Source organism: Bombina bombina, chromosome 1 (genome assembly GCF_027579735.1).
Source record: "Bombina bombina isolate aBomBom1 chromosome 1, aBomBom1.pri, whole genome shotgun sequence".
Classification (NCBI taxonomy): Eukaryota; Metazoa; Chordata; class Amphibia; order Anura; family Bombinatoridae; genus Bombina; species Bombina bombina.
In genome coordinates this window covers 1,328,441,436-1,328,462,401 of record NC_069499.1, presented here as the reverse complement: position 1 = coordinate 1,328,462,401, position 20,966 = coordinate 1,328,441,436, and the positions used below count along the sequence as shown (strand labels likewise).

The following is a 20,966-nucleotide window of genomic DNA, read 5'->3' as shown; positions in this document are numbered from 1 at the left end:
ACATTAGCAGTGAACGAGTGAGCATGCTCACGAAACATGTCTGCGTGACTATCTGACACACCTGTGTTGTGTTTTTACCTGTGAGCCTGCTGGGCCTGTGTGCCCTGTTATATGCTTTTAACGATGTGCCGCAATAAACTAACAGTAACTTTTACTCTGGAGTGATTGTCTCTGTGGTGCGCCTCTCTACTGGATCATTTTGTACTTACTTTTAAGTTGGCAGACTTAACTTGGGGCCGCATAACAGGACTTTCTTTTATTGCACCCACTCTCCTTTGAGCCGACAGGAGGATTTGTTTCTCCACCCCCTGCAGCAATCACGTTGGGAGTAGTGAATCGAGCGCTACACACACAGAACCTTTTGTGCACTCATACTTCTAATTATGTAATTTGCTTCATTCTTTAGCTATCCTTTGGCTCACCCATGTGCATTGCTATTTCTTCAACAATCACACAAGGCATCTATGTGCAGCCACCAATCAGCAGCTACTTAGCCTATCTAGATAGGCTTTTCAGCAAATGATAGCAAGAGAATAAGTAAATTAGAATGTTGTTTAAAATTGCATGCTCTTTCTCAATCACGAAAGAATAAATTTGGGTTTCATGTCCCTTTAAATAAAAGAGCAACAATCAAATACTCTGTTGTGCACAAATGTTCTATTATTGCAATATTGCTTGCATATGGCTAAATGTGTAACCAGTGCCAATGGATTAAACGTATAGTTATACAGTTCGAGAGCAGCATTGCACTACTGGGACCTAGCTGAGTACATCTGATGAGCCAATGACAAGAAGCATACGGGTGTAGTAGCCAATCACCAGCTAGTTCCCAATATTGCATTGCTGCTCCAGAGAATATTAAGAGAACAAAGGACTTTTGATAATAGAAGTGTTGCTGTGCTTTTACACTACAGTACAAATGTACTTGTATTCCTGTTACTGTTGAGTCACTTTTTTTATATTTCTCTTGCAAGGTGTATCCAGTCCACGGATCATCCATTACTTGTGGGATATTCTCATTCCCAACAGGAAGTTGCAAGAGGACACCCACAGCAGAGCTGTAATATAGCTCCTCCCCTAACTGTCATACCCAGTCATTCTCTTGCAACTCTCAACAAGCTAGGTCGTTGTAGGAGAGAGTGGTTAAATATAGTTAGTTTATTTTCTTCAATCAAAAGTTTATTTTTAAATAGTACCGGAGTTGTGCTATTTTATCTCAGGCAGTAAATAGAAGAAGAATCTGCCTGAGGTTTCTATGATCTTAGCAGGTTGTAACTAAGATCCATTGCTATTCTCACATATGTCTGAGGGGATTACACAGATGAGGTAACTTCAGCGAGAGAATGGCGTGCAGTTTATTCTGCTATCAGGTATGTGCAGTTATAATTTTTTCTAGAGATGGAAAACACTAGAAAATGCTGCTGATACCGGATTAATGTAAGTTAAGCCTGAATACAGTGATTTAATAACGACTGGTATCATGCTTACTCCCAGGGGTAATACCCTTATGATATTGCAATATAAAACGTTTGCTGGCATGTTTAATCGTTTTTATATATGCTTTGGTGATAAAACTTTATTGGGGCCTAGTTTTTTCCACATGGCTGGCTTAAATTTTGACTAGAAACAATTTCCACTGTTGTAGTATAAAAGTTACAGTTGGTGCAGTTAAAATTACAAACTGTGACATCCAGCTTCCCTCAAAGGCCCTCTGAATGCTATAGGACATCTCTAAAGGGCCCAAAGGCTTTCCAAAGTCGTTTATTGGGGAAGGTAGGGCCACAGCTTGCTGTGGCAGTTGGTTGTGACTGTTAAAAAATGTCTATTTCGTTTTTTTGATCCGTTTTTTTGATCTAAGGGGTTAATCATCCATTTGCAAGTGGGTGCAATGCTCTGTTAGCCTATTATACACACTGTAAAAATTTCGTTTGATTTACTGCATTTTTTCACTGTTTTTCAAATTCTGACAAAATTTGTTTCTCTTAAAGGCACAGTACCATTTTTTATATTTGCTTGTTAACTTGATTTAAAGTGTTTTCCAAGCTTGCTAGTCTCATTGCTATTCTGTATAAACATGTCTGACATAGAAGAAACTCCTTGTTTATTATGTTTAAAAGCCATGGTGGAACCCCCTCTTAGAATGTGTACCAAATGTACTGATTTCATTTTATGCAATAAAGATCATTTTCTGTCTTTAAAAAATGTATCACCAGAGGAATATGACGAGGGGGAAGTTATGCCGACTAACTTTCCCCACGTGTCAGACCCTTTGACTCCCACTTAAGGGACTCACGCTCAAATGGCGCCAAGTACATCTAGGGCGCCCATAGCGTTTACTTTACAAGACATGGCGGCAGTCATGGATAATACACTGTCAGCGGTATTAGCCAGACTACCTGAACTTAGAGGTAAGCGAGATAGCTCTGGGGTGAGACAAAATGCAGAGCATACTGACGCTTTAAGAACCATGTCTGATACTGCCTCACAATATGCAGAAGCTGAGGAAAGAGAGCTTCAGTCAGTGGGTGATGTTAATGACTCAGGAAAGATACCTGATTCTAATATTTCTACATTTAAATTTAAGCTTGAACACCTCCGCGTGTTGCTTAGGGAGGTTTTAGCTGCTCTGAATGACTGTGATACCATTGCAGTGCCAGAGAAATTGTGTAGACTGGATAAATACTTTGCAGTGCCGGTGTGTACTGATGTTTTTCCAAATACCTAAAAGGTTTACAGAAATTATTAATAAGGAATGGGATAGACCAGGTGTGCCGTTCTCTTCCCCTCCTATTTTTAGAAAAATGTTTCCAATAGACGCCACCACACGGGACTTATGGCAGTCAGTCCCTAAGGTGGAGGGAGCAGTTTCTACTCTAGTAAAGCGTACTACTATCCCTGTCGAGGGCAGTTGTGCTTTTTTTTTTTTAGATCCAATGGATAAAAAATTAGAGGTTACCTTAAGAAAATATTTATTCAACAAGGTTTTATCCTACAGCCCCTTGCATGCATTGCCCCTTTCACTGCTGCTGCGGCGTACTGGTTTGAGTCTCTGGAAGAGGCTTTACAGGTAGCGACTCCATTGGATGACATACTTGGCAAACTTAGAGCACATAAGCTAGCCAATTCTTTTATTCTGATGCCATTGTTCATTTGACTAAACTAACGGCTAAGAATTCTGGTTTTGCTATACAGGCGGGCAGAGCGCTATGGCTTAGATCATGGTCAGCTGACGTGACTTCAAAATCTAAGCTACTTAACATTCCCTTCAAGGGGCAGACCCTATTCGGGCCTGGTTGAAGGAGATTATTGCTGATATCACTGGAGGAAAAGGTCATGCCCTTCCTCAGGACAGGCCCAAATCTAGGGCCAAACAGTCTAATTTTCGTGCCTTTCAAAACTTCAAGGCAGGTGCGGCATCAACTTCCTCTAATGCTAAACAAGAGGGAACTTTTGCTCAATCCAAGACGGTCTGGAGACCAAACCTGACCTGGAAAAAAGGTAAGCAGGTAAAAAAGCCTGCTGCTGCCTCTAAGACAGCATGAAGGAACGGCCCCCTATCCGGGAACGGATCTAGTAGGGGGCAGACTTTCACTTTTTGCCCAGGCATGGGCAAGAGATGTTCAGGATCCCTGGGCGTTGGAAATTATATCCCAGGGATATCTTCTGGACTTCAAAGCTTCCCCCCCAAAAGGGAGATTTCACCTTTCACAATTATCTGCACACCAGATAAAGAGAGAGGCATTCTTACACTGTGTACGAGACCTCCTAGTTATGGGAGTGATCCATCCAGTTCCAAAGGAGGAAAAGGGACAGGGTTTTTACTCAAATCTGTTTGTGGTTCCCAAAAAAGAGGGAACCTTCAGACCAATTTTAGATCTAAAGATCTTAAACAAATTCCTCAAAGTTCCGTCGTTCAAGATGGAAACTATTCGTACCATCCTACCACTGATCCAGGAGGGTCAATATATGACTACAGTGGATCTAAAGGATGCTTATCTTCACATTCCGATACACAAAGATCATCATCGGTTTCTCAGGTTTGCCTTTCAAGACAGGCATTACCAGTTGTAGCTCTTCCCTTGGGATTAGCTACAGCCCCAAGAATCTTTACAAAGGTTCTAGGGTCGCTTATGGCGGTCCTAAGGCCGCGGGGCATAGCAGTAGCCCCTTATTTAGACGACATCCTGATACAGGCGTCAAACTTCCAAATTGCCAAGTCTCATACGGACGTAGTACTGGCATTTCTGTGGTCGCATGGGTGGAAAGTGAACGAGGAAAAGAGTTCTCTATCCCCACTCACAAGAGTTTCCTTTCTAGGGACTCTGATAGATTCTGTAGAAATGAAAATTCACCTGACTGAGTCCAGGTTATCAAAGCTTCTAAATTCCTGCTGGTTTCTTCATTCCATTCCGCGCCCTTCTGTGGTTCAGTGTATGGAAGTAATCGGCTTAATGGTAGCGGCAATGAACATAGTGCCGTTTGCACGCTTACATCTCAGACCGCTGCAACTATGCATGCTCAGTCAGTGGAACGGGGATTACACAGATTTGTCCCCTCAACTGAATCTGGACCAAGAGACCAGGGATTCTCTTCTCTGGTGGCTATCTCGGGTCCATCTGTCCAAAGGTATGACCTTTCGCAGGGCAGATTGGACAATTGTTACGACAGATGCCAGCCTTCTAGGTTGGGGTGCAGTCTGGATTTCCCTGAAGGCTCAGGGATCGTGGACTCAGGAGGAGTCTCTCCTTCCATTAAATATTCTGGAACTAAGAGCGATATTCAAGGCTCTTCAGGCTTGGCCTCAGTTAGCAACTCTGAGGTACATCAGATTTCAGTCGGACAACATCACGACTGTAGCTTACATCAACCATCAAGGGGGAACGAGAAGTTCCCTAGAGATGTTAGAAGTTTCAAAAATAATTCGCTGGGCAGAGATTCACTCTTGCCACCTATCAGCTATCCATATCCCAGGTGTAGAGCACTGGGAGGCGGATTTTCTAAGTCGTCAGACTTTTCATCCGGGAGAGTGGGAACTCCATCCGGAGGTATTTGCACAACTGCTTCATCGTTGGGGCAAACCAGAACTGGATCTCATGGCGTCTCGCCAGAACGACAAGCTTCCGTGTTACGGATCCAGGTCCAGGGATCCCAAGGCAACACTGATAGATGCTCTAGCAGCGCCCTGGTCTTTCAACCTGGCTTATGTGTTTCCACCGTTTCCTCTGCTCCCTCGACTGATTGCCAAGATCAAGCAGGAGAGAGCATCGGTGATTCTGATAGCACCTGCGTGGCCACACAGGACCTGGTATGCAGATCTAGTGGACATGTCATCCTTTCCACCATGGTCTCTGCCTCTGAAACAGGACCTTCTACTTCAGGGTCCTTTCAACCATCCAAATCTAATTTCTCTGAGGCTGACTGCCTGGAGATTAAACGCTTGATTTTATCAAAGCGTGGCTTCTCCGAGTCAGTTATTGATACCTTAAGACAGGCACGAAAGCCTGTCACCAGGAAAATTTACCATAAGGTATGGCGTAGATATCTTTATTGGTGTGAATCCAAGGGTTACTCATGGAGTAAGGTCAGGATTTCTAGGATATTATCTTTTCTCCAAGAAGGTTTGGAAAAAGGATTGTCAGCTAATTAAGCGTCTGGCAGATGTTCCAGACGTTCAGGCATTTTGTCAGGCTTTAGTTAGAATCAAGCCTGTGTTTAAACCTGTTGCTCCACCATGGAGCTTAAACTTGGTTCTTAAGGTTCTTCAAGGAGTTCCGTTTGAACCTCTTCATTCCATAGATCAAGCTTTTATCTTGGAAAGTTCTTTTTTTGGTAGATATTTCCTCGGCTCGTAGAGTCTGAGCTATCTGCCTTACAATGTGATTCTCCTTATCTGATTTTTCATACGGATAAGGTAGTCCTGCGTACCAAACCTGGGTTCTTACATAAGGTGGTATCTAACAAGAATATCAATCAAGAGATTGTTGTTCCATCCTTGTGTTACACAATCTGGACGTGGTCCGTGCTTTAAAGTTTTACTTACAAGCTACTAAAGATTTTCGTCAAACATCTGCTTTGTTTGTTGTCTACTCTGGACAGAGGAGAGGTCAAAAGGCTTTGGCAACCTCTTTTTCTTTTTGACTAAGAAGCTTAATCCGCTTAGCCTATGAGACTGCTGGACAGCAGCCTCCTGAAAGGATTACAGCTCATTCCACTAGAGCTGTGGCTTCCACTTGGGCCTTTAAAAATGAGGCTTCTTTTGATCAGATTTGCAAGGCGAAGACTTCATATTTTTTCAAAATTTTACAAATTTGATACTTTTGCTTCTTCAGAGGCTATATTTGGGAGAGAGGTTTTACGGGCAGTGGTTCCTTCCATTTAAGTTCCTGCCTTGTCCCTCCCTTCATCCGTGTACTTTAGCTTTGGTATTGGTATCCCACAAGTAATGGATGATCCGTGGACTGGATACACCTTGCAAGAGAAAACACAATTTATGCTTACCTGATAAATTTATTTCTCTTGTGGTGTATCCAGTCCACGGCCCGCCCTGTCATTTTAAGGCAGGTAATTTTTAAATTTAAACTACAGTAACCACTGCACCCTATGGTTCCTCCTTTCTCGGCTTGTTTTCGGTCGAATGACTGGCTATGACAGTTAGGGGAGGAGCTATATTACAGCTCTTCTGTGGGTGTCCTCTTGCAACTTCCTGTTGGGAATGAGAATATCCCACAAGTAATGGATGATCCGTGGACTGGATACACCACAAGAGAAATAAATTTATCAGGTAAGCATAAATTGTGTTTTCTAAGCATCCTGGGTACCTTTCACGTATAAGATGTTACAATTTTTTCCACTATCCATATATCAGGTTTTTTTTCCGTTTTTTTTTTTGTAGAAATGTTCCTAGCGATCGTCCACACAGCAGTGACATGCACTCTCCTAATGATCTGTTTGGATCCTCACAACCTGTGGAGCCCAAGAGCCCCCTGCAGCAGCCTAGGTTCTTTCCACCTGTGGACCGGCCGCCCCCACCGAATATAACTCACTCCTGTCCTGTTATGCCTCCACAGCGAAGTCTTGGTGAAACTGCACAGTTAAAAGAAGCACTTCTAAAAATATTCCCAGCATCAGATCAGAGACATAAAATAAGCACCATCTTGTCTGCACACCCATACATGAGGGATCTCAATGCACTGTCTGCCATGGTTTTAGACTGAAATGTTCCATGTTAAATACAAAGTGTACTAAAGAGATGTATATTGTTTGTTTTATTATATATTTTTTTATTCTGTAAAGAGATTTATTTATGTCATTTTATGGTTTGTCAGTGTTGTTAAATGAAATGGGAAAATTGTTTTATTTTTATGGTTATATTTTGCCTCATGTTCTGTGTTTAAACCAGCATAACATAGATTGCAATAGAAGGGAAAAATAAAGAACAAATTAGTGTCTTGCGTGTTTCCCCCAGTTGAAAGTAGGTATTTGAGGGTATTTAGTGCATTACCCTTGGGTAAATGGGCATAGGTACCAGTGGTAGTTAGTGCATTACTCTTGGGTAAATGGGCATAGGTACCAGTGGTATTTAGTACATTACTCTTGGGTAAATGGGCATAGGTACCAGTGGTTTTTATTGCATTACCCTTGGTTAAATGCAAATAGGTACCAGTGGTTTTTATTGCATTACCCTCGGGTAAATGGGCTTAGGTACCAGTAGTATTCAGGCCATTACCCTTGGGTAAATGGGCACAGGTACCTGTGGTATTCATTGCAGGTTCCACACAGGGACAACAATTCACTACTGTTCCCGAACTAAATTTGCCACCTGTCCTGCTATCACCGGGACAGCCCTAGCATCAGGAGGAATGTCCCGGATTCGCTAATATAGCAGCTTTTGAGTGCAGCACTTTCTGCAAACGTACATCAACACTAGCTCTGCAGATATAAAAACACTGACAAGCCATCCACCCTGTGCATCTCAAGCCAGTATAGGTGCATGAGACACTTGTACCATATGCTACAAGTAAAACCAGGAAGCCTGCAAGGATGACATGGCAATGGTGATGCCATGATTTGGGAAGTGCTTGTGCTCTGGCTGAGGCTCTGAGTGACGGCTGCATCCTCAAATCAACATAAGAGAAAATTGGGTGCAAGGTATACTGGTAGAACAGCAGCAGTGAGTGCAGTGTAGCTGCAGAAGCATGGGAGGCAGAGCGATTTTTTTTTTTATTTTTAAAAAGGGATAGTAAAGTACAAATTAAACTTTCATGATTCAGATAGGGCATGTTATTTTAAACAAATCTATGATGTACTTTTATCGTCAAATTTGCTTAGTTGAAAGCTAAACCTAGGGAGGCTCATATTTTTAAGCCCTTGAAGGCCGCCTCTTATCTGAATGCATTTGAGAGTTTTTCACAGCTAGAGGGTGTTAGTTAATATGTTTAATATAAATAACATTGTGCTCACGCATGTGGAGTTGTTTAAGAGTCAGCACTAATTGCCTGAAATGCAGTCTGTCAAAAGATCTGAGATAAGGAGGCAGTCACTAGAGGTTTAGATACAATGTAATCACAGAGGTAAAAAGTATATTAAAATAACCGTGTTGGTTATGCAAAACTGGTAAATGAGTAATAAAGGGATTATCTATCTGTTTAAACCATAACATTTTGGAGTTTACTATCCCTTTAAGTTACACTGTGGCTGTCATTATCAGGTATTTCCTAAATTAATATTAAAATTTGCTAAGATAATTAAATCTGGTTGTATACACTAACACTATGTAAATAAATCATTGTCTTTTTTTTCTAATCAAAACAATCTTATTCACTTTACCTCAAGTGTCACATCTCTCTATCGTTATCTTATTCTATCTCTCTTATCTATCTGTCTATGTCATTTGTCTGTCTGTCTATATCTCCGTATATGATATAATTTGTCTGTCTATATCTCTGTCTATTATCTCATTTGTCTGTCTATATCTCTGTCTATTGTCTATCAGCCTATATCTGTCTATCTCTCTGTCTCACTCTATCTGTCTGTATATCATTGATCTATGTCTCAGCCTGTATTTCTATGTCTCACTCTATCTGTATATCATCTATCTATGTCTCAGCCTGTATCTCTTTGTCTCAATCTGTATATCATCTATCTATGTCTCAGCCTGTATCTCAACCTATATGTCTGTATATCATCTATCTATGTCTTAGCCTGTATCTCTGTCTCAATCTGTCTGTATATCATCTATCTATGTCTCAGCTACTATTATCTGTCTATTTAATCTATTATCAGTTTATATCTCTGTCTATCTCATTAATCTCTCTATCGTTAATCTATCATCATCTATCTGCACTGGGATATCCGGCTGAGCATACACTCTCCCCTCCCCTGCATATGAAAAGACCAATTACACAACCAGGAGCCTGTAGACATCTGTATACATATAACAATTTGGACTTGGTTAGGAGTCTGAAATCAGCACGTCATTTAAAAATAAGCAAAACTATCCTGATAGGCTATATAAATAGATCATCTACAAAACATTTATGCAAAGAATAATCTAGTGTACAATGTCCCTTTAAAGTGCACTTGAAGTCTTAAAGGGACATAATACTCTTATGCTAAATCACTTGAAACTGATGCAGTATAACTGTAAAAAGCTGACAGGAAAATATCACCTGAGCATCTCTATGTAAAAAAGGAGGATATTTATTTCTAATGACACGGTGAGTCCACGGATCATCATCAATTACTGTTGGGTATATCACTCCTGGCCAGCAGGAGGAGGTAAAGAGCACCACAGCAAAGCTGTTAAATATCACTCCCTTACCCACAATCCCCCAGTCATTCTCTTTGCCTGTAGTGCAAGGAGGAGGTGAAGTTTAGGTGTCTGATGAGAAGTTTTCTTCAATCAAGATTTTTTTTTAGCAGAGTAAGCTTACTCTGTTCCTTTCTGGGGTCTAGCCTAGTCCACATCAGTCTCTTCAGTAGGGCAGTGGTGGCGTTTGTGAGGTACAAGCCTCACTGCGTTTTCTCAAGAATCTGCGCCCTAACTAGAAAACCTGAGTAGGTTTACTCAGTTTTTCTCTCTTCACAGGTCCATGTGAGGTGCTGCACCCTCTCAAACCAGGTGAGCTGTCCTGCTGCTGGACAGCACTTTCAGGTAAGTGCCATTTTAATTTTCTTTTGCAAGGAGATTGCTGGTACTTGTTACAGCTAAAAGCTGTCTTATTTAATATGGGACTTTATTAAACCTTCATGTTTGCGGTTTCTTTTAGGCAGTTTGTGCATTGAGACTGTGAGGTGATTTTTGGTGGCTCAGTGTGTTATAGTAGTTTTTATACTTTATCTTTTGGTCATGGAAATTACTGTTGTAAGCCGTTTTTTTCGGCAGTTAGGGCTCAGTAACCGCTCTGTATTTGAAAAGGGTATTGTTTCTTCTGTGAGGGAAGTCACTCTGTGAGCTGCAGGACAGGTAGGCACCTCAGTAAAGCTACTGAGGTGTATAGGTAGCATGAGGTCTATTTGGTTTGTTGCACTAACACACATTTCTATTTAAAGACACTGTACACATTTATTTTTTATTTTCAAATAAAGAATTTTTAAAATTTTATCCTTATTTATTACATAGGATAGATCAAGAGGCTTTTCAAACCATTATCCCAGGTGAAGTTGCTGCTTGTCAGTTATGTTTTGATGCTCAGGTGGAACCCCCAGTTCCTTTTTGTTCCTCATGCATTGAGAGAACTTTAAGTTATAAAGATAAAATATTTGACCATGAGCCACCATTATCCCAGGCAAATGCTCTTCAGGTGTCTCCTGTTGCAGATATGCCGCAGCTTTCTCCTCAAGCATCCCAACTTTTTCAGTCTCCACATACAGTGCCCTGTGTTTCCTCTTGCAATCCTGTAGGATTTTCTGTACAAGACATTACTTCCCAGATATCCCTTGCGGTATCCGAGGCCTTGTCAGCTTTCCCCATGTTGCAGGGAAGGCGTAAAAGGAAATTTAAAGAAACAGTAAGGTTTCTTATCAAGTTCTGGCTATACAGAGTGCCCCTTCCCATAAGCCTGAGGAAGCATCTGAGGGGGAAATTTCAGACTCAGGCAGTGTAATTCCTTCTTCTGATGCTGAAGTGGTTTCCTTCAGATTTAAGCTAGAACACCTTCGCATATTACTTAAGGAGGTTTTTGCTACTTTGGACAACTCCAACACAACTATCGTAGTCAATCCTAAACATTTTAGTAAATTGAACAAATACTTTGATGTTCCCTCCGCGGTGGAGGTTTTTCTGGTTCCTGACCGTGCTGCAGAGATTATTGTTAGAGAATGGGAAAGACCTGGTATTCCCTTTTCTCCATTTCTTATTTTTAAGAAGATGTTTCCTATAGCGTATTCTATTAAGGAGACTTGGCAGATGGTTCCTAAGGTAGAAGGAGCGATCTCCATTTTAGCCAAGAGGACTACTATTCCCATAGAGGATAGTTGTTCTTTGAAAGATCCAATGGATAAAAAATTGGAGGCTTTACTAAAAAAAATATGTATGTATGCCAGGGTCTACAATGGCAACCTGTGGTTTGTATCGCCACTGTTACCAGCGCTGCGTTTGATGCATTGAGATTTTGTTGTCTTTTCTTCGATCCCACGGATGGAAGGTGAATCGGGGAAAAAGTTCTCTGGTTCCAGCTACAAGGGTCGTATTTTTGGGGACCATAATAGACTCCCTGTTAATGAAGATTTTTCTGATTGAAGTCAGAAAAAGAAAGATTTTTGACTCTTGTTTTGCCCTTCAGTCCTCTCCACGGCTGTCAGTGGCTTAATGTATGGAGGTAATCAGTCTGATGGTGGCTTCCATGGACATCATTCCGTTTGCTCGGTTCCATCTCAGACCTCTGCAGTTATGCATGCACAGACAATGGAATGGGGACTATACGGACCTGTCTCCGCGTGTAGATCTAGATCAAGCATCAATAGACTCTTCCATGGTGGCTTTCTCAGGTTCATCTCTCCCAGGGTACTTGCTTCTGCAGACCCTCCTTGGTGATTGTGACCACGGATGCCAGACTTCTAGGTTAGGGAGCAGTATGGGGCTTGTTGAAGGCTCAGAGCTTATGGACCCAGGAGGAGTCAGTCCTGCCCATAAACATCTTGGAGCTGAGAGCAATCTTCAATGCTCTTCTGGCCTGCCCTCAGTTAGACTTAGAATATGCTTATGTGTGAAGCGCTAGACTTATCCCACCTGGCCAATCTATGTAAACTGCCTCCTTCCCTAGCAGTAATTAAAATGTAAATATTTTATAAGTGATTTAGATGGCGCTAACAGCTATGGGAGAAGCAAATATATAAATATGTAAGTCTCACCTTGTATCTGTTCTTTGTATCTCAAAATTATATAGACTATTCAGTCGCATGTACACTCTGATTTATGTTACAAAAATTTGGCTCAGAAGAAGATTGCAATAATAAATTTAATAACAATTGATACAAACACCTAAAATAATTGATCTTAGAATCTACACAGTGTAAAACAACTTCATAAGAAATATCAAAATGTAATCAATACTGTTAAATTTCATTCATAACATTCATCCATCCTAACACATTTAACGTTAGAATTCTAACCAATACTATAATAAAAATGTTTTAAGAAGATTGCTACTAAATGAACCCCTAAGGATATATTTCCAATCTTGTATGTCACAACCAATTATCACATATATGCAAAAATCTCTAACACCGGGTACCCGTTATTTATTAAAACCACTTATTTTCACTTGAAACTCCAAATATTTCACAACTTAATAGTGGCAAACAAGAGTCTTATATAATTGGGATTAATTCTCCTTTTAAAATCCACTTCTTAATAGGCACAAAGCTGATCTTTATTCCAGCATGTTGCTTCTCACAGTTTACTGTGTATTTAAGTGTCTCTAGTTGCATAGTTATCTGTGTGTGCGAGTGTCTCTTTATACGAACTTAGTGGCGAGTCTATTATATGTTCTAAAATTCAGGCACTTGAGATCCGTTCACCTCTTAGTACATTTGTGGAATATTCTTACCTCCAAAGGGTATAGGCTGTCGTTCTGAGTGTAAATGCAAGGCTCTCACCTGCTGCTCCTCCGATTCATTTGGCTTGTGTTCCACCGGGAGTACTCACGCTACTGACTGCGCGTCTGATGTCACCGGTCTCGGTCACGTGTAGAATAATGATACTTGCGCAAGTATTTAGACAATTCCTTAGTGAACTTCAGATGTCCTCCGTCTGTTAGCTCTGCACTTCAGTACTTCGTACGCAGAGGTATAACTTATCTGTACTTTAGGTCTGCTTTTTTGTTAGCAGGTTGAGTTCCGTTAGATGCACAGTCCTTCTACGCGTTTCACCCCTATTAGTCGGGACTTTATCAAGATACTGTGTGTTTATCACCTGCTCCTTAAATACCCCACTGGTTCCGGGAGGTAATTGAAGGTGTATTACTTCCTCTCTCATTCTGTCTTTGGAGTCTCAGTTGGTGGGATCCTCATGCCTGTCCTATATTTTTGCCAAAATCTTCACTCTGTGCCCATTCATTAAATCCGGAATTGTGCTCCTTTTTGATTCCTTAAAACAATTATTAGCGCTAGATTGTGACTTAGTACAAATCTTCAATAAATATAGCCTTTTGCACAAACATCTTCAACAAAAATGATATCATAATAGGAAGAGGGGTCTTAATAATAATTTAATGGGAATGTCCTCCGTTATTTAATTTCTACATAAATATATTTTATTATTTAAAAACCTAGATACACTGAACTTCATATTAAATACTCAAATTCATCGCATATTACTTAAGGAGGTTTTTGCTACTTTGGACAACTCCAACACAACTATCGTAGTCAATCCTAAACATTTTAGTAAATTGAACAAATACTTTGATGTTCCCTCCGCGGTGGAGGTTTTTCTGGTTCCTGACCGTGCTGCAGAGATTATTGTTAGAGAATGGGAAAGACCTGGTATTCCCTTTTCTCCATTTCTTATTTTTAAGAAGATGTTTCCTATAGCGTATTCTATTAAGGAGACTTGGCAGATGGTTCCTAAGGTAGAAGGAGCGATCTCCATTTTAGCCAAGAGGACTACTATTCCCATAGAGGATAGTTGTTCTTTGAAAGATCCAATGGATAAAAAATTGGAGGCTTTACTAAAAAAAATATGTATGTATGCCAGGGTCTACAATGGCAACCTGTGGTTTGTATCGCCACTGTTACCAGCGCTGCGTTTGATGCATTGAGATTTTGTTGTCTTTTCTTCGATCCCACGGATGGAAGGTGAATCGGGGAAAAAGTTCTCTGGTTCCAGCTACAAGGGTCGTATTTTTGGGGACCATAATAGACTCCCTGTTAATGAAGATTTTTCTGATTGAAGTCAGAAAAAGAAAGATTTTTGACTCTTGTTTTGCCCTTCAGTCCTCTCCACGGCTGTCAGTGGCTTAATGTATGGAGGTAATCAGTCTGATGGTGGCTTCCATGGACATCATTCCGTTTGCTCGGTTCCATCTCAGACCTCTGCAGTTATGCATGCACAGACAATGGAATGGGGACTATACGGACCTGTCTCCGCGTGTAGATCTAGATCAAGCATCAATAGACTCTTCCATGGTGGCTTTCTCAGGTTCATCTCTCCCAGGGTACTTGCTTCTGCAGACCCTCCTTGGTGATTGTGACCACGGATGCCAGACTTCTAGGTTAGGGAGCAGTATGGGGCTTGTTGAAGGCTCAGAGCTTATGGACCCAGGAGGAGTCAGTCCTGCCCATAAACATCTTGGAGCTGAGAGCAATCTTCAATGCTCTTCTGGCCTGCCCTCAGTTAGACTTAGAATATGCTTATGTGTGAAGCGCTAGACTTATCCCACCTGGCCAATCTATGTAAACTGCCTCCTTCCCTAGCAGTAATTAAAATGTAAATATTTTATAAGTTATTTAGATGGCGCTAACAGCTATGGGAGAAGCAAATATATAAATATGTAAGTCTCACCTTGTATCTGTTCTTTGTATCTCAAAATTATATAGACTATTCAGTCGCATGTACACTCTGATTTATGTTACAAAAATTTGGCTCAGAAGAAGATTGCAATAATAAATTTAATAACAATTGATACAAACACCTAAAATAATTGATCTTAGAATCTACACAGTGTAAAACAACTTCATAAGAAATATCAAAATGTAATCAATACTGTTAAATTTCATTCATAACATTCATCCATCCTAACACATTTAACGTTAGAATTCTAACCAATACTATAATAAAAATGTTTTAAGAAGATTGCTACTAAATGAACCCCTAAGGATATATTTCCAATCTTGTATGTCACAACCAATTATCACATATATGCAAAAATCTCTAACACCGGGTACCCGTTATTTATTAAAACCACTTATTTTCACTTGAAACTCCAAATATTTCACAACTTAATAGTGGCAAACAAGAGTCTTATATAATTGGGATTAATTCTCCTTTTAAAATCCACTTCTTAATAGGCACAAAGCTGATCTTTATTCCAGCATGTTGCTTCTCACAGTTTACTGTGTATTTAAGTGTCTCTAGTTGCATAGTTATCTGTGTGTGCGAGTGTCTCTTTATACGAACTTAGTGGCGAGTCTATTATATGTTCTAAAATTCAGGCACTTGAGATCCGTTCACCTCTTAGTACATTTGTGGAATATTCTTACCTCCAAAGGGTATAGGCTGTCGTTCTGAGTGTAAATGCAAGGCTCTCACCTGCTGCTCCTCCGATTCATTTGGCTTGTGTTCCACCGGGAGTACTCACGCTACTGACTGCGCGTCTGATGTCACCGGTCTCGGTCACCTGTAGAATAATGATACTTGCGCAAGTATTTAGACAATTCCTTAGTGAACTTCAGATGTCCTCCGTCTGTTCGCTCTGCACTTCAGTACTTCGTACGCAGAGGTATAACTTATCTGTACTTTAGGTCTGCTTTTTTGTTAGCAGGTTGAGTTCCGTTAGATGCACAGTCCTTCTACGCGTTTCACCCCTATTAGTCGGGACTTTATCAAGATACTGTGTGTTTATCACCTGCTCCTTAAATACCCCACTGGTTCCGGGAGGTAATTGAAGGTGTATTACTTCCTCTCTCATTCTGTCTTTGGAGTCTCAGTTGGTGGGATCCTCATGCCTGTCCTATATTTTTGCCAAAATCTTCACTCTGTGCCCATTCATTAAATCCGGAATTGTGCTCCTTTTTGATTCCTTAAAACAATTATTAGCGCTAGATTGTGACTTAGTACAAATCTTCAATAAATATAGCCTTTTGCACAAACATCTTCAACAAAAATGATATCATAATAGGAAGAGGGGTCTTAATAATAATTTAATGGGAATGTCCTCCGTTATTTAATTTCTACATAAATATATTTTATTATTTAAAAACCTAGATACACTGAACTTCATATTAAATACTCAAATTCATATATATATATATATATATATATATAAAAAAAAAATTTCAAGGATACACAAATATATAATACTTAATAAACAATACATATGTATGAAATATAAAAAAATATAAAAATACAACTAATGTGTCCTAATATTTTGATAGAACCTATACATTTATATGTTTTCTGAAACTATCTTATAGGACTTAGGGCACTTTCAGTATAAAAGGGAGACTTAGAATGTTATATAATGTATTAGAACTATCTAATAAATAAATAGGATATTGTGTGATTTAGATGTCTAACACTAATGGGGGTTTAAAATATTCTTAACTCTCTTAGGACATAATATGAAATTTTCTTCAAAATTTTTATCATAAAGATTTTTATCATAAAAAGGGGGCAATCTCTAACTCTGAATTTAGCCCATTTGGATAAAGTGTATTAAAATTATAAATAATCTCTGCTTCTTTTCTTAAAAGTTTATTTTCATAGTCCCCCCCTCTCCAATCACCCTTAACTTTGCACAGGCCCCAGAATTTAAAATATTTCAAATTATTTTTGTGTACATCCCTAAAATGTTGGTATAGATGGGTTTCTAGCTTCCCTTTCTCTACATTCCAAAGGTGTTCGCGTATCCTATCCCTAAGCATCCTACTGGTCTCTCCTACATAAATAAGATTACACGAACATTGTATGATATATACGACACCCTTACTGTTACACCTGATGGTATCTTTAATCTCATATTCTATACTCATCCCAGGAATTATGAAATTCTTTTTTGTGCTGTATTTACAGGATTTACATGTTATGCACGGATGCCAGTCTTCTAGGTTAGGGAGCAGTATGGGGCTTGTTGAAGGCTCAGAGCTTATGGACCCAGGAGGAGTCAGTCCTGCCCATAAACATCTTGGAGCTGAGAGCAATCTTCAATGCTCTTCTGGCCTGCCCTCAGTTAGACTTAGCCTTGTTTATCAGATTCCAGTCGGACAACATAACCTTGGTGGCTTACATCAACCACCAGGGAGGAACTTGGAGTTCCTTGGCCAGGACAGAGGTGGCCCGAATTATTCAGTGGGCGGAGACCCACAACTGCTGTCTTTCTGCGATCCACATCCCAGGAGTGGACAATTGGGAAGCAGATTTTCTGAGCAGACAGACTTTTCATCCCGGGGAATGGGAACTTCATTCGGATGTGTTTTCCAGCTTGACCCTCAAGTGGGGGCAGCCGGAGTTGGATCTCATGGCTTCTCATCAGAATGTCAAACTTCCGAGATACGGCTAGAGGTCAAGAGATTCGCAGGCATTTCTGATTGTTGCTCTGGCAGTTCCTTGGAACTTCAGTCTAGCATACCTGTTTCCTCCGTTCGCTCTCCTTCCAAGAGTCATTGCTCGATTCAAACAGGAGAGGGTGTCTGTAATTCTCATAGCTCCAGCGTGGCCTCACAGGATTTGGTATGCAGACCTAGTGGAAATGTCATCCTTTCCACCTTGGAGACTGCCTCTGAGGAAGGACCTTCTACTTCAGGGTCCCTTCCTTCATCCAAATCTAGTTTCTCTGAAGCTGACTGCTTGGAGATTGAACGCCTAGTTTTATCTAAGCATGGATTTTCAGAGTCGGTCATTGAGACCTTGATTCAGGCTCGTAAGCCTGTGACTCGCAGTATTTACCAAAAAATCTGGCGTAAATACTTGTATTGGTTTGGATTCAAAAGATACTCTTGGAGTAGAGTAAGGATTCCTAGGATTTTGTCCTTTCTCCATAATGTTCTGGAAAAGGGTTTGTCGGCAAGTACCCTAAAGGGTCAGATTTCGGCATTGTCTATTTTGTTACATAAGCCCTTGGTGGATGTGCCAGATGTGCAATTGTTTTGTCAGGCCTTGGTTAGAGTTCGGCCTGTGTTTAAACCTGTTACTCCTCCATGGAGTCTTAACCTTGTTCTTAAAGTTTTGCAGCAGGCTCTGTTTGAGCCTATGCATTCTTTAGATATTAAGATGTTATCTTTGAAAGTTTTGTTTCTTGTTGCTATTTCCTTTGCTCGGAGAGTTTCTGAACTCTCTGCTTTACAGTGTGATTCCCCTTATCTTATATTTCACTCTGATAAGGTGGTTCAGCGTACTAAGTTTGGTTTCTTGCCCAAGGTTGTTTCGGTCAAGAATATTAATCAGAAAATCGTTGTACCTTCTTTGTGTCCTAATCTTTCTTCTCACAAAGAATGCTTATTACATAATCTGAATGTTGTGCGAGCGCTAAAGTTTTATTTGCAGGCAACTAAGGACTTTCGTCAGTCTTCTGCATTGTTTGCTTTTCTGGGAAACACAAGGATCAGAAAGCTACGGCTACTTCACTTTCCCTTTGGCTGAAGAGCGTTATTCGCTTGGCATATGAGACTGCTGGACAGCAACCTCCTGAGAAAATCACAGCTTATTCCACAAGGGCTGTTTCTTCTTCCTGGGCCGTCAAAAATTGAGCTTCTGTGGAACAGATTTGCAAGGCTGCAACTTGGTCATCTTTGCACACTTTTTCCAAATTCTATAAATTCAATACTTTTGCCTCGGCTGAGGCTTCTTTTGGGAGAAAGGTTCTTCAAGCAGTGGTGCCTTCTGTTTAGGTTCCTGTTTAGTCCCTCCCTTATCATCTGTGTCCTCTGGCTTGGGTATTGGTTCCCAACAGTAATTGATGATGATCCATGGACTCACTGTGTCATTAGAAAGAAAATTAAATGTATGCTTACCTGATAAATGTATTTATTTCTTGACACGGTGAGTCCACGGCCCGCCCTGTATTCAGACAGTTTCTTTTTATATAAACCTCAGGCACCTCTGTACCTTGTGTTACTTCCTTTCTCTTTGGTCAAATGACTGGGGGATTGTGGGTAGGGGAGCGATATTTAACAGCTTTGCGGTGGTGCCCTTTGCCTCCTCCTGCTGGCCAGGAATGATATTCCCAACAGTAATTGATGATGATGATCCGTAGACTCACCATGTCAAGGAAGAAATACATTTATCAGGTAAGCTTAAATTTAGTTTTTACCTCACAATCACCTCAGCTCAGCAGAGTAAGTTCTGTGTAAAAAAGTTATAATTCAGCTGCAGGTAAAAAAATGAAGAAATGAACAGCAGCCAATCGGCATCAGCAGTGCTGAGGTCATGAACTCTTTAAATGTGATCTCATGCGATTTCATAGTAAACTTCCTTAAACTAAATAGGTAAATAACATGAGAGTGCACGAGGCCTTTACAATGGGATGTGGCTACTGAGGAACTTTTGAGGTAAAAATATCTTTTACATAGAGATGTTCAGGTGATATTTTCTAGTCGGCTTTTTACATCTATGCTGCATTCACACTTTCAAGTGTTTCAACATTTGGGTATCATGGCCCTTTAACTTGATTAGGTTAATGTTTGACTAGTATTTTGGTGGAAAAAAAATCAAAACTGCTTCGTATCTACTTAACATTAACCTTTTTATTCCTATATTCCACTTGATTAAATTATTATATTAATTTTATTTTCAGTGCTGCATACTTTAAAATAAAATATATATTTAAAAAAAATAATTTTCTTCTTAAATGCAAAGATTCCACAGCTGCATTCATTACTTTTGGGAAATAAGAACCTGGCCACCAGGAGGAGGCAAAGACACCTCAGCCAAAGGCTTAAATACTCCTCCCACTTCCCTCATCCCCCAGTCATTCTTTGCCTTTTGTCCCAGGAGGTTGGGAAGTGTCAGAATTTAATTTGTCTCTTATGGAGGGTAGTACTCTTCAACATGGGACAGGAGTTTTAAGTAATCCTGTCAGTCTCTCAGTGAGGGCTTGGATGAAAATTAGAGTCTGGAGATGCAGGAAACCATCCTGTCTCATGTTAGCAGCTCCTCATGCTACTATTCGTCACACTTGAAGGGCTGTGTTCCTGTTCCATGGCATAGATTCAGGTAAGATTGTTTCTTTTTACTTTCTTCGTGAATGTTCTGTAATACAGATGTTTTCCCGAGAGGCTACCACCTTGCGGGACTAACTTAACATAAGGGTCTCAGTGAGTCTCCTTTTCGTATCTTGGAATCAAGGGTTAACATCTCCTGAGGTTTTTTTTAATCATGTTTGTTATGTGATTCAATCTGCTTATGTGTAGTGTTAACTGGGCTTGTGGCTGAAATATAAAAGACTTTGGAAGATGCGCGCTTTTTCTTTTTGGACTAAACAGTTCACCTTCTGGCCGGACGTGATTACGTTCCGTCTTCCATTTCCGCATTCCTGACCGTGTTGCGATGGAGTAATTCTAGTTCGCAGGGGTCTGGTTCATAGGAGGTGGTGAGTGCCCCAGCCATTGTGGGTGTCAGGTGCCGTTTTGTCTTGTCTTATAGTCCATATTTGCATATACTCTATCCAGTTATGGAAGATGCTGAGACTGTTCAAATTTCAGATTCAGTTATGGAGGATTCTGATACTGAGACTGTTCTAATTTCAGATTCTTCGTCCGGGGAAGAATCCGGATTGGCCTCGTTGACACATGTCAATCAGTTATGTTTGGTA

At 40.4% G+C, this 20,966-nt stretch overlaps 1 protein-coding gene across 2 annotated transcripts in view; it reads left to right on the top strand.

The window, feature by feature from the left end:
• Positions 1-8,767, top strand: part of N4BP1 (NEDD4 binding protein 1) — a 159,422-nt gene extending 150,655 nt beyond the window's left edge. For both annotated transcript variants that reach the window (XM_053702031.1, XM_053702040.1), the window contains one exon: positions 6,893-8,767. In XM_053702031.1, the coding sequence (XP_053558006.1) occupies positions 6,893-7,214 (322 nt within the window). In that variant the 3' untranslated portion in view covers positions 7,215-8,767. The remainder of the gene's footprint in view (positions 1-6,892) is intronic.
• Positions 8,768-20,966: the final 12,199 nt, after the last annotated feature.